The sequence below is a fragment of the Stegostoma tigrinum genome, chromosome 7 (genome assembly GCF_030684315.1).
Source record: "Stegostoma tigrinum isolate sSteTig4 chromosome 7, sSteTig4.hap1, whole genome shotgun sequence".
NCBI lineage: Eukaryota > Metazoa > Chordata > Chondrichthyes > Orectolobiformes > Stegostomatidae > Stegostoma > Stegostoma tigrinum.
In genome coordinates this window covers 102,815,596-102,828,261 of record NC_081360.1, presented here as the reverse complement: position 1 = coordinate 102,828,261, position 12,666 = coordinate 102,815,596, and the positions used below count along the sequence as shown (strand labels likewise).

Sequence of the window (12,666 nt, the reverse complement as noted above, 5' to 3'; positions counted from 1 at the left end):
CATTCACGGGGTGAGGGTGTCGCTGGCTCGGGCAGCATTTATTGTCCATCCGTAATTGCCCAGAGGGCAGTTCAGAGTCATCCACGTTGCTGTGGGTCTGGAGTCACAAGGAGGCCAGACCGAGTGAGGATGGCAGCTTCCTTCCCTAAAGGGCTTTAGTGACCCAGATGGGTTTTTCCAACAATCGACAGTGGATTCATGATCAGCATTAGAGTCTTAATTCCAGATATTTTATTGAATTCAAATTCCACCATCTGCCCTGGTAGGTTTCGAACGCAGGTCCCCAGAACGTTATCTGGGTTTCTGGGTTAAGAGTCCAGTGATAATACAACTGGGCCATTACCTCCCCCTCCTCTTGTCCCTTTCTTCCATCCGTAAACAACACGACATGCCTCGGGGATATCAATAACCTGCTACACCCCAGGAACCCACACAAACCCCCCCACTCAGCAATAAACTATTTGCTGTTAAAAGGGTTCAGAAAAGATTTACCAGGATGTTGCCAGGGTTCGAGGGTTTGAGCTACAGGGAAGGGCTGGGGCTATTTTCCCTGGAGCCTCGGAGGCTGAGGGGTGACTCATAAAGGTTTCTCAGATCATGAGGGGCATGGATAGGATGAATAGACAAGGTCTTTTCCCCAGGGTAAGGGAGTCCATAACTAGGGGAGGCATAGGTTTAAGGTGAGAGGGGAAAGATTTAAAAGGGACCTGAGGGGGTAACTTTTTCACACAGAGGATGGTGCGTGTGTGGAATGAGCTGCCGGAGGAAGGGGTGGAGGCTGGTACAGTTACAACATTTAAAAGGCATCTGGATGGGGACATGGATAGGAAGGGTTTAGAGGGATATGGGCCAAACACTGGCAAATGGGATTGGATTAATTCAGGATATCTGGGTCAGCATGGGCGAGTTGGGCCGAAGGGTCTGCTTCCATGCTGCACAGCTCTATGTTACACAGCTCATTCCCGTCCCAGACTGTGAGTATAGTGAGCCCAGGTCCATCAACATTCATTCCATACCCTACACATTTGGAACTGACATAGGCCATTCAGCCCCTTAAGTCAGCTGTGCTATTCAGTGATATCACAGCTGACTGCTTGCATTTCCAAATGCAAATTCTTGTCACCACATTCGCTCCCCCAACCTTCCCCGCACACACGGAAAACCCCTAGATCCCACCCTTCCCCCCTCCACCGCCCAACTGGAATCTGTCCACCTCCTCCTAGAAAATGTCCAATGACCCACCCACACTCCCCGCTACAATGCAGAGAGAGGCCATTTGGCCCATCAATCTCTACCGATCCTCTAAAGAGCATCCCATCCAGACCTACACTACCTCCCACCACTGTATCCTCACATTTCCCATGGCTAACCCATCCTAGCCTGAACACCACGGGTGATTTCCCATACCCAATCCACCTATCCTGCACATCTTTGGACTGTGGGAGGAAACTGGGGCACCCGGAGGAAACCCACGCAGACGGGGGGAGAATGTGCAAACGCCAGACAGAGAGTGGCATGAGGCTGGCAGCAAATGCACAGCCCTGGTGCTGTGAAGCAGCAGTGTTAACCGCTGTACATTCTCCTGCAGGTCTCTCTGTTTCTGCAGCCTGCTCAGCACTATGCTGCCTTTCTACATTCTTGCTTTCAAAGCAAAGCACCTCAAATGTAGAGTGTGTCAGATCCTGGCCATTTTGCTACTTTACCAAGCTCTTGTGGAAACCTCTCACACTCCTCATTCCTTCAACCAGCTGCCTTTTGGGCCATCTGCAAACCTCGACGAGCTAACCTCAATACCCTCCACCGAACACGTGTAGGAGGAACAGGAATGGGCCGAACACCGAACACCATACCCCATAACCCCAACCCCCCTCCCCCAACTCCCTGCCCTGGGGAGGAGTCTCTGCATTTCCCACAAATAACTGCCCCTCGCACTGTCTGAGCCCCTTCACGTACGGTTTTAATTTTGTAAAGGTGATGTTAGGTGGTACATTATGAAACATCTTACACAAAGTGCATATACACATCATCAACCACACTCCCTGAGGAGCCCACCCCTCCACTGGAGACAATATCAAATCCAAGCTCCGACCCGCACCAGCGTTTTACAGTAGATTGAGTTAATCACCCTCATTGTCTGTGGCTTGGTGTGTTGGGGGCACGGGGAGTGTGTGGGGGTGAGATTCCCACTCACCTTTGACCTCCAGCTTGCCTTCACACTGTTTCGTTCCGTACTCGTTGATGGCTTTGCAGGAGTACATTCCGGAATCTTCCCTCTGAACAGCCACGATGTTCAAATGGAACCTTCCCTCCTGCCCCTCCAGCACGTAGTGCCGGCTGTCGCTTTTCACCGGCTCGCGGTTTCTCAGCCTGTCAGAGAAAATCCGACAGCAGTTATACTGCAGGGGACGGGCTGGGGTCACTCTCTCTCCCTGTGACGGGGAGGGGGGTATCACATTTTGTGGGGGTAGTGCCAGGGCGCAGGGGTATGAGCGGAGCTGCTGCAGACCAGACCACAATGAAATGTGGGTCGATTAGAGTCCATCCGTGTGTGAGATTGTCAATGTGCCTGTGTGACAAGGTGTGTGTCGGGGGTGGGGGGTGTGTGTGTGTGTTTGTATGTACATGTGTACATATGTGTGTGTATGCGCATGAGTGTGCGAGTGTGTGTGTGTGAATGTGTGTGTGTGTCTATGCGCGCACGTGTGTATATGTGTGTGTATATGTGTATGTTTGTACTTACATGTGTGCATGTGTGAGTGTGTGTGTGCACACGAGCATGCCTGTGTGTGTGTGTGTGCATGTGTGTTTCTATTTACATGAGAGTCTGTGTGTGTAGGTGTGCGTGTGTGTGAATTCCTGTGTGCCTGTGTCAAAGAGCAAACAACAAAGACAATTACAGCACAGGAACAGGCCCTTCGGCCCTCCAAGCCTGCGCTGATCCAGATCCTCTATCTAAACCTATTTTCCAAGGATCTGTATCCCCCTGCTCCCTGCCCATTCATGTATCTGTCTAGGTACATCTTAAATGGCGCTATTGTGTCCTCCTCTACCACCTCCACTGGCAACACGTTCCAGGCACCCACCACCCTCTGTGTAAAGAACTTTCCACGCATATCTCCCTTAAACTTTCCTCCTCTCACTTTGAACTCATGACCCCTAGTAATTGAGTCGCCCACTCTGGGGAAAAGCTTCTTGCTATCCACCCTGTCTATACCCCTCATGATTTTGTAGCCCTCAATCAGGTCCCCCCTCAATCTCCGTCTTTCTAATGAAAATAATCATAATCTACTCAACCTCTCTTCATAGCTAGCACCCTCCATACCAGGCAACATCCTGTGAACCTCCTCTGCACCCTCTCGAAAGCATCCACATCCTTTTGGTAATGTGGTGACCAGAACTGCACACAGTACTCCAAATGTGGCCGAACCAAAGTCCTATACAACTGCAACATGACCTGCCAACTCTTGTACTCAACACCCCGTCCAATGAAGGAAAGCATGCCATATGCCTTCTTGACCACCCTATTGACCTGCGTTGTCACCTTCAGGGAACAATGGACCTGAACACCCAGATCTCTCTGTTCATCAATTTTCCCCAGGACTTTTCCGTTTACCACATAATTGGCTCTTGAATTGGATCTTCCAAAATGCATCACCTCGCATTTGCCTGGATTGAACTCCATCTGCCATTTCCCCGCCCAACTCTCCAGTCTATCTATATTCTGCTGCATTCTCTGACAGTCCCCTTCACTACCTGCTACTCCAGCAATCTTACTGTCATCTGCAAACTTGCTAATCAGACCACCTATATCTTCCTCCAAATCATTTATGTACATCACAAACAACAGTGGTTCCAACACGAATCCCTGTGGAACACCACTGGTCACAGTTCTCCATTTTGAGAAACTCCTCCCCACTACAACTCTCTGCCTCCTGTTGCCCAGCCAGTTCTTTACCCATCTAGTTAGTACACCCTAGATGCCACGCGACTTCACTTTCTCCATCAGCCTACCATGGGGAACCTTATCAAATGCCTTACTGAAGTCCATGTACATGACATCCACAGCCCCTCCCTCATCTATCAACTTTGTTACTTCCTCAAAGAATTCTATTCCCAAAGTTGGTAAGACATGACCTTCCCTGCACAGAACCATGCTGCCTATCACTAATAAGCTCATTTTCTTCCAAATGTAAATAGATCCTATTCCTCAGTATCTTCTCCAGCAGCTTCCCCACCACTGATATTAGGCTCACTGGTCTATATTTACATGGATTATCCTTGCTACTCTTTTTAAACAAGGGGACAACATTTACAATTCTCCAGTCCTCCAGGACCTCACGCGTGTCTAAGGATGCTGCAAAGATATCTGTTGAGGCTCCAGCTATTTCCTCTCTCGCTTCCCTCAGCAACCTGGGATAGATCCTATATCCACCCTAATGCCTTTTAGAATACCCAACACTTCCCCCCTCCTTATGCTGACCTGACCTAGAGTAATCAAACATCTATCCCTAACCTCAACATCCGTCATGTCCCTCTCCTCGGTGAATACTGATGCAAAGTACTTAGTAAGAATCTCACTCATTTACTCTGACTCCTCACATAACTTTCCTCCTTCGTCCTTGAGTGGGCCATCCCTTTCTCTGGTTACCCTCTTGCTCCTTATGTATGAATATAAGGTTTTGGGATTTTCCTTAAGCCCCTTTGCTAAAGATATTTCTTGACCCCTTTTAGCCCCCTTAATTCAGTGTGGTCAGTGGACCTGCATACAGAGCTGTGCACATTGGGTTAGGAAGTGATTGGGATATCAGTGCAGAGTCGGAGCAGTGACAGACGCAGGGAGATGGAGAAGAGACTGGGTCCGGAGCTCAATCTCACTCACCAGTAAATGATTGGCTTGGGCTGTCCGAGCACACACACAGTCAGACTGATGTTCTGTCCTTCCACTGCAACCTGGTCACTCAGGGAAACCTACAGGCAGACACAGAGACACGGGTAGCAGTGAATGGGTTCCAGTCAGGGCCCCAAACAGCAGGGGAGAGACAGGGATTTATCTCTCTCTTGTGTTTTACATGAAGCAATAAACTTCTTCCTATTGTCACACTGAGCTTTACACTGTCGGTGAGGCATGTAACAGAGGGAGACGGGGAATTGGATTGTTGAGAGGGTGAATATTATTGAAATGGGGAAAGACTGCAGAAAGTTCCATCACACAGAGATTTGGGAGGCTTTGTGCCTGATTCACAAAAATCTAAGTTTGTCCAAATTTGGTGGGAAGGCAAATGGAACATCGGCATTGATTTTGACGGGAATAGAATATAAAATTCCAGAGATTTTACTGGAATGGGGAAGGATGAGAGGCAACCTGACTGAAACACACAGGGATTCTCAGGGGTAGGTGTGCATAGTTTGTTTCCCCTCTTGGCCAGTCCAGGGCCAGGCAACTCATCCCCGGATAAGGGGTGACCCAAATTCAGATGGAGATGAGGAGGAATTCCTCCTCTCAGAGAGAAGCGAATCTGCGGAGCGTGCTTTATCACAGAGGGATGCAGGGCCTGGGTCAGTAAGGCTGAGGCGGACAGGAAGGGAACCGAGGGCAATGGGGAAAAGGCGGGAAAGTGGCGTCGGGAATGGTCAGATCAGCCATGACCTTGCTGAATGGCGGCCCAGGCTGGATGGGATGAGTGGCCTACACTTGCTTGCACAGTCTCACAGCCTTCCGAAGGCACCTCTCCCAATCCAGCAGGCAGCTGCCGGAATGTTCCACCCGGTGATGCGGTACTAACCTGAAAGCTGGGCGGAGCTCTGAAGTGGGTCTCTATGACACTGGGTTGGCTCTCTGGCAGCCTCAGGGCCTGTTTCCCCTTGTATGTCAAATCGATGGGGTCTTCCAGGGGGCTCAGGTACTCCTCATCTGATGTGATGGGACTGTACAGCTCCGTGGGGAGGGGCAATGATTTCCGGTCTGCCGTGGAGTCTGCAGCATCACCAGAGGGAGAGGGAGAGGGGTGCGGAGGGGACACGGGGCAGAGACATAGAGAGAGGGAGAGAGAGAGAGACAGGGGGATGGGAAGGTGGGGGCAGAGAGGGATTGGGGGCAGTGGGAGAGAGACAGGGAAGAGAGGGATGGAGTGGCGAGAGAGGGGTGGAGAGAGAGGGGTAGAAAGGAGGAAGAGTGGGAGAGAGGGGTGGAGAGAGAGGAGTAGAAAGGAGGAAGGATGGGAGAGAGGGGTGGAGAGAGAGGGGTGGAGGAGAGGCAGTGGGGGAGAGAAGGGCCAAGAGGTGTGCACAGAGATAGGAGAGAAGGGGGCAGGGGTGGGAAGAAGGGCGGAGAGAGAGTGAGGAGAGTGGGGGGCAGAGACATAGAGAGAGGGGGGAGAGAGAGAGGGAAGAGAAGGGTGTGGGGGCAGTGGGGAAAATGGGTGGGAGAGAGAGAAAGAGAAGGGAAAGAAAGAAGGTCGAGGAGAGACAGGGAGAGAGAGAGAGAAGGATGGGGAGTGGAGGGGGGGTGAAAGAGAGTGAGGAGGAAAAAGAGACGGTGGAGGGAGAGGCGGGGGGAGGGGATGAATGGTGTAGAGAAGGGAGAGGTGAGGATAGGTGGGGAGAGAGGGTGGGCAGAGAGTGAGGGGGAGAGAGTGAGGGGGAGAGAGTGAGGGGGAGAGAGTGAGGGGCAGAGAGTGAGGGGGAGAGAGTGAGGGGGAGAGAGTGAGGGGGAGAGAGTGAGGGGCAGAGAGTGAGGGGGAGAGAGTGAGGGGGAGAGAGTGAGGGGGAGAGAGTGAGGGGGAGAGAGTGAGGGGGAGAGAGGGTGGGGAGAGAGTGAGGGGGAGAGAGTGAGGGGGAGAGAGTGAGGGGCAGAGAGTGAGGGGGAGAGAGTGAGGGGGAGAGAGTTAGGGGGAGAGAGTGAGGGGGAGAGAGTGAGGGGGAGAGAGTGAGGGGCAGAGAGTGAGGGGGAGAGAGTGAGGGGGAGAGAGTGAGGGGGAGAGAGTGAGGGGCAGAGAGTGAGGGGAGAGAGTGAGGGGGAGAGAGTGAGGGGGAGAGAGTGAGGGGGAGAGAGTGAGGCGCAGAGAGTGAGGGGCAGAGAGTGAGGGGGAGAGAGTGAGGGGGAGAGAGTGAGGGGCAGAGAGTGAGGGGGAGAGAGTGAGGGGCAGAGAGTGAGGGGGAGAGAGTGAGGGGGAGAGAGTGAGGGGGAGAGAGTGAGGGGCAGAGAGTGAGGGGGAGAGAGTGAGGGGGAGAGAGTGAGGGGCAGAGAGTGAGGGGGAGAGAGTGAGGGGGAGAGAGTGAGGGGGAGAGAGTGAGGGGGAGAGAGGGTGGGGAGAGAGTGAGGGGGAGAGAGTGAGGGGCAGAGAGTGAGGGGGAGAGAGTGAGGGGGAGAGAGTGAGGGGGAGAGAGTGAGGGGGAGAGACAAAGAGGGGTTAATGGAAAGAGGGAGGTTGATGGTGAGGATGGCAGGAGAGAGAGAGAGTGGGACAGCAGAGGGAGAGAGAGTGGGACAGCAGGGGGAGAGAGAGAGAGAGTGGGACAGCAGGGGGAGAGAGAGGGAGAGAGAGAGAGAGTGGGACAGCAGGGGGAGAGAGAGGGAGAGAGAGTGGGACAGCAGGGGGAGAGAGAGAGAGAGAGTGGGACAGCAGGTGGAGAGAGAGAGAGAGTGGGACAGCAGGGGGAGAGAGAGGGAGAGAGAGTGGGACAGCAGGGGGAGAGAGAGAGAGAGTGGGACAGCAGGTGGAGAGAGAGAGAGAGTGGGACAGCAGAGGGAGAGAGTGGGACATCGGGGGGGGAGAGAGAGTGGGACAGCAGGGGGAGAGAGAGAGTGGGACAGCAGGGGAGAGAGAGAGTAGGACAGCAGGGGGAGCGAGAGAGAGGGAGAGTGGGACAGCAGGTGGAGAGAGAGAGTGGGACAGCAGAGGGAGAGAGGTTGGGACAGCAGGGGGAGAGAGAGAGAGAGAGAGAGAGTGGGACAGCAGGGGGAGAGAGAGAGAGAGAGAGTGGGACAGCAGGGGGAGAGAGAGGGAGAGAGGGTGGGACAGCAGGTGGAGAGAGAGAGAGTGGGACAGCAGAGGGAGAGAGAGTGGGACAGCAGGGGAGAGAGAGAGTGGGACAGCAGGGGAGAGAGAGAGTGGGACAGCAGGGGGAGAGAGAGAGAGAGTGGGACAGCAGGGGGAGAGAGAGAGAGAGAGAGTGGGACAGCAGGGGGAGAGAGAGAGAGAGTGGGACAGCAGAGGGAGAGAGAGTGGGACAGCGGGGGGGGGAGAGAGAGTGGGACAGCAGGGGGAGAGAGAGAGTGGGACAGCAGAGGGAGAGAGAGGGAGAGAGTGGGATAGCAGTGGCAGAGAGAGGGAGAAAAGGGGAATAGGGGAGAAGGGGAGAGAGAAGGAGAGGAGGGAGAGAGAGGGGAGAGAGAGAGGAGGAAGGAACAAGGGAGAGACGGAGGGACAGAGGGGAGAGAGACATAGTTAGAGGGGGAGATGGAGAGAGAGAAAGAAATAAGACAAGATCACTTTCAGACAAACACCATTCTGAAGGGGCTCGACTGGGTTGTCTCTCATTGGTTGTGTCCCCCTGGGGGGTGAGGGTGGATGGTGTGGGTGGATATCTAGAACACTGGGGAGGGGTGGGGAACAGACTCAGGATGAGGGTTTAGGGCTGAGATGAGGAGAAATTACTTCACTGGGACTAGGATGTTCCTGGAGACAGAGGATTGCAGAGTTGAACATATGGAAGGTTGTGACAGACAGAGTCTGGGAATACAGTCACTTCCATATCCATAGTCAGACACTGGGAAGTGCAGGGATAGTCAGGAACGGCAGGAGAGTTTTTCTAAAAACCATTACCAAATGGTTTGACCTGTTGACGGAAGGAGTGTCTTTACCTGGAGAATGTGACACTCAGTACCCTGAGAGGATGCAGGAACGCTGCGAGGGAATATTAAGGAGATGTAGGCTGTTAGACCACTAAACCCCTATCCCCACCATCATCCTAACAGACCCAGCCTCTCTTCATATGAGATAATGAAGGAAGTGAAAATCGAATTTGCAGAGGCACTGTCCACACTCTTCCAGTTTCCTATAGACTCGGGGAGGTCCCAAAAAACTGAAGAATTGCAAACGTTACGCCCTAGTTCAAAAAGGCTGTAAGGGTAAGCACGAGAATTACAGGCTGGTCAATTTAACTTCTATCATACAAAAAGAACTGCAAAAGCTGCAAATCAGAAACATAGGCAGGCAGTGCTGGAGAAACTCAGCAGGTCTGGTAGCATCTGTGGAGAGAGAAACAGGGTCAACGTTTTGGATCGAGTCACCCCTTATCAGAACTATTAGTAGCTGGGAAAAGAACAAGGGTTGCCAACACCTGAAACATTAAGAGATAACAAAGTGTGGATCTGGATGAACACAGCAGGCCAAGCAGCATCATGGGAGCAGGAAAGCTGACTTTTCGGGCCTAGACCCTTCTTCAGAAATCATGGCTGGGTCTCATTCACTCATTCATTCCTGGAGTTTGGCTCACTCCCTGCTCACCCCGCCTGAGGAAGGATTTCCTTGTAAAGGGGGAGAGCAACAAAGGTTTCCCATAATGATTCCTGGGATGGCAGGATTGTCTAGGCCCGAAACGTCAGCTTTCCTGCTCCTCTGATGCTGCTTGGCCTGCTGTGTTCATCCAGCTCCGCACCGTGTTATGTCATGATTTCTCTGTGACAGTTTAAAACTCAGGGAGAAAGTGGGATAATGATAGCTTTTCCTGAATTCTCCTGGTGCCACTACAGCACCTTACAGCCTTTGATTTGGGATGGTCGCTCCTAACTACCTAATGAACCATTGACCAGCTCTATTCGTTTTCAGCTTTAAATCTGGTTCACACACCACAGATTCCAACCTGTGATGGCTCGTTCCCCAATCAAATACTCCCAGTCAGGTACATGGTTAATTACACCTGACTGAATACTTAATTATCCGGACGTTAATTCGACCTCATGGATCTCAGACACAGCTTGCGAGCTTCCTGATGGGATCGGTCAACTCACTTTGAGTAACACCAACATTACGGGCTCAATTCCCACTCACACAGATCCTCGGGCTAAACCACCACCCATGGTCTCTCAGTAATGACACAGCAGCCCTGGTGTCCAGCAAAACCTGACCTTTACTCGATAATAATGAAACCTCACCCCTCCATTCCACCCCCAAACTTCAAAGCCCACTTTTGCCCCAATTCCCTTGCCCCCAACCGTGCCAACCCCTCCCCACCCCCCAACATCCTCCAAACCCGACTCCTGGCACCAGGAGTAACCAAGCCCGCCCCAAGGGAGGGGGAGGGGTGGGGGTGAGGGTAGGAGAACATCCCCCACCACATTTCTGGTTGAGCCTGGGGCTAGAGAGGGGGGGGTGGGGGTTAGATTGGAGTATAGGGGCTAGAGAGGGGGGTGGGGGTTAGATTGGAGTATAGGGGTTAGAGAGGGGGATGGGGGTTAGATTGGAGGAGAGGGGTTAGAGATGGGGGGTGGGGGTTAGATTGGAGGAGAGGGGTTAGAGAGGGGGGTAGGGGTTAGATTGGAGTATAGGGGTTAGAGAGGGGGGTGGGGGTTAGATTGGAGGAGAGGGGTTAGAGAGGGGGGTGGGGGTTAGATTGGAGGAGAGGGGTTAGAGAGGGGGGTGGGGGTTAGATTGGAGTATAGGGGTTAGAGAGGGGGGTGGGGGTTAGATTGGAGGAGAGGGGTTAGAGAGGGGGGTGGGGGTTAGATTGGAGTATAGGGGCTAGAGAGGGGGGTGGGGGTTAGATTGGAGTATAGGGGCTAGAGAGGGGGGTGGGGGTTAGATTGGAGTATAGGGGCTAGAGAGGGGGGTGGGGGTTAGATTGGAGTATAGGGGTTAGAGAGGGGGGTGGGGGTTAGATTGGAGTATAGGGGCTAGAGAGGGGGGTGGGGGTTAGATTGGAGTATAGGGGCTAGAGAGGGGGGTGGGGGTTAGATTGGAGTATAGGGGTTAGAGAGGGGGGTGGGGGTTAGATTGGAGGAGAGGGGTTAGAGATGGGGGGTGGGGGTTAGATTGGAGGAGAGGGGTTAGAGAGGGGGGTGGGGGTTAGATTGGAGGAGAGGGGTTAGAGAGGGGGGTGGGGGTTAGATTGGAGTATAGGGGCTAGAGAGGGGGGTGGGGGTTAGATTGGAGTATAGGGGCTAGAGAGGGGGGTGGGGGTTAGATTGGAGTATAGGGGCTAGAGAGGGGGGTGGGGGTTAGATTGGAGTATAGGGGTTAGAGAGGGGGGTGGGGGTTAGATTGGAGTATAGGGGTTAGAGAGGGGGGTGGGGGTTAGATTGGAGTATAGGGGTTAGAGAGGGGGGTGGGGGTTAGATTGGAGTATAGGGGTTAGAGAGGGGGGTGGGGGTTAGATTGGCGTATAGGGGCTAGAGAGGGGGGGTGGGGGTTAGATTGGAGGAGAGGGGTTAGAGAGGTGGGTGGGGGTTAGATTGGAGTATAGGGGTTAGAGAGAGGGGTGGGGGTTAGATTGGAGTATAGGGGTTAGAGAGGGGGGTGAGGGTTAGATTGGAGTATAGGGGCTCGAGAGGGGGGTGGGGGTTAGATTGGAGTATAGGGGTTAGAGAGGGGTGTGGGGGTTAGATTGGAGTATAGGGGTTAGGGATGGGGGTGGGGGTTAGATTGGTGGAGAGGGATTAGGGTGGGGGGTGGGGGTTAGATTGGAGTATGGGGGTTATAGAGGGATGTGAGGGTTAGATTGGAGTATAGGGGTTAGAGAGGTGGGTGGGGGTTAGATTGGAGTATAGGGCTCAGAGAGAGGGGTGGGGGTTAGAGAGGTGTGTGGGGGTTAGATTGGAGTATAAGGATTAGAGAGGGGTTGGGGTTAGATAGGAGTGAGAGAGGGTTATGGGGCTTAGAATGGAATATCGGGGTTAGAGACGGGGTTGGGGGTTAGATTAGAGCACAGAGGTTAGAGAGGGGGGTGGGGGTTAGATTGGAGGTGAGGGCTTAGAGAGGGGGGGTGAGGGTTAGATTGGAGGAGAGGGGTTAGAGAGGTGGGTGGGGGTTAGATTAGAGTATAGGGGTTAGACAGGTGGGTGAGGGTTAGAGAGGGGGTTGGCCTTAGATTGGAGTACAGGGGTTAGAGAGGGATGTGAGAGTTAGATTGAAGTATAGGGGTTAGAGAGGGGTGTGGGAATTAGATTGGAGTATAGGGGTTAGAGAGGGGGTGGGGGTTAGATTGGAGAATATGGGTTAGAGAGGGGGGTGAGGGTTAGATTGGGGTTATAGGGGTTAGAGAGGTGGATGGGGGTTAGATTGGAGTGTGAGGATTAGAGAAGAGTGGGGATTAGATTAGAGTATACGGGTTAGAGAGGGGTGTGGGAATTACATTGGAGTATAGGGGCTGTAGAGGGATGTGAGGGTTAGATTAGAGTATAGGGGTTAGAGAGGTGAGTGGGGATTGGAGAGGGGTGTGGGGTTAGAGAGGAGAATGGGGCTAACAGAGGGGAATGCAGGTTAGAGAGGAGGATGGCGGTTACAGATGGGACTGGGGGTTGGAGAGGGGCGATGGGGTTGGACAGCGGGGTTAGAAAGGGCTGTAGGGTTAAACAGAGGGATGGGGATTAGAGAGGGGATGGGGGTTAGAGAGGAGGATGAGGGTTAGAGAGGGGTTTGGGTTTAAAATGGGGGATGGGGGTTAGAG

General features: G+C 53.1%; 1 protein-coding gene across 1 annotated transcript in view; it reads right to left on the bottom strand.

Moving 5' to 3' along the window:
* Window positions 1–12,666, bottom strand: part of spega (striated muscle enriched protein kinase a) — a 274,095-nt gene that overhangs the window by 133,606 nt on the left and 127,823 nt on the right. Inside the window, exons 7-9 of the mRNA XM_059647655.1 lie at window positions 5,784–5,974; window positions 4,880–4,968; window positions 2,192–2,367 (exon numbers count right to left, since the gene is read on the bottom strand). Coding sequence (XP_059503638.1) covers window positions 2,192–2,367; window positions 4,880–4,968; window positions 5,784–5,974 — 456 coding nt within the window. The remainder of the gene's footprint in view (window positions 1–2,191; window positions 2,368–4,879; window positions 4,969–5,783; window positions 5,975–12,666) is intronic.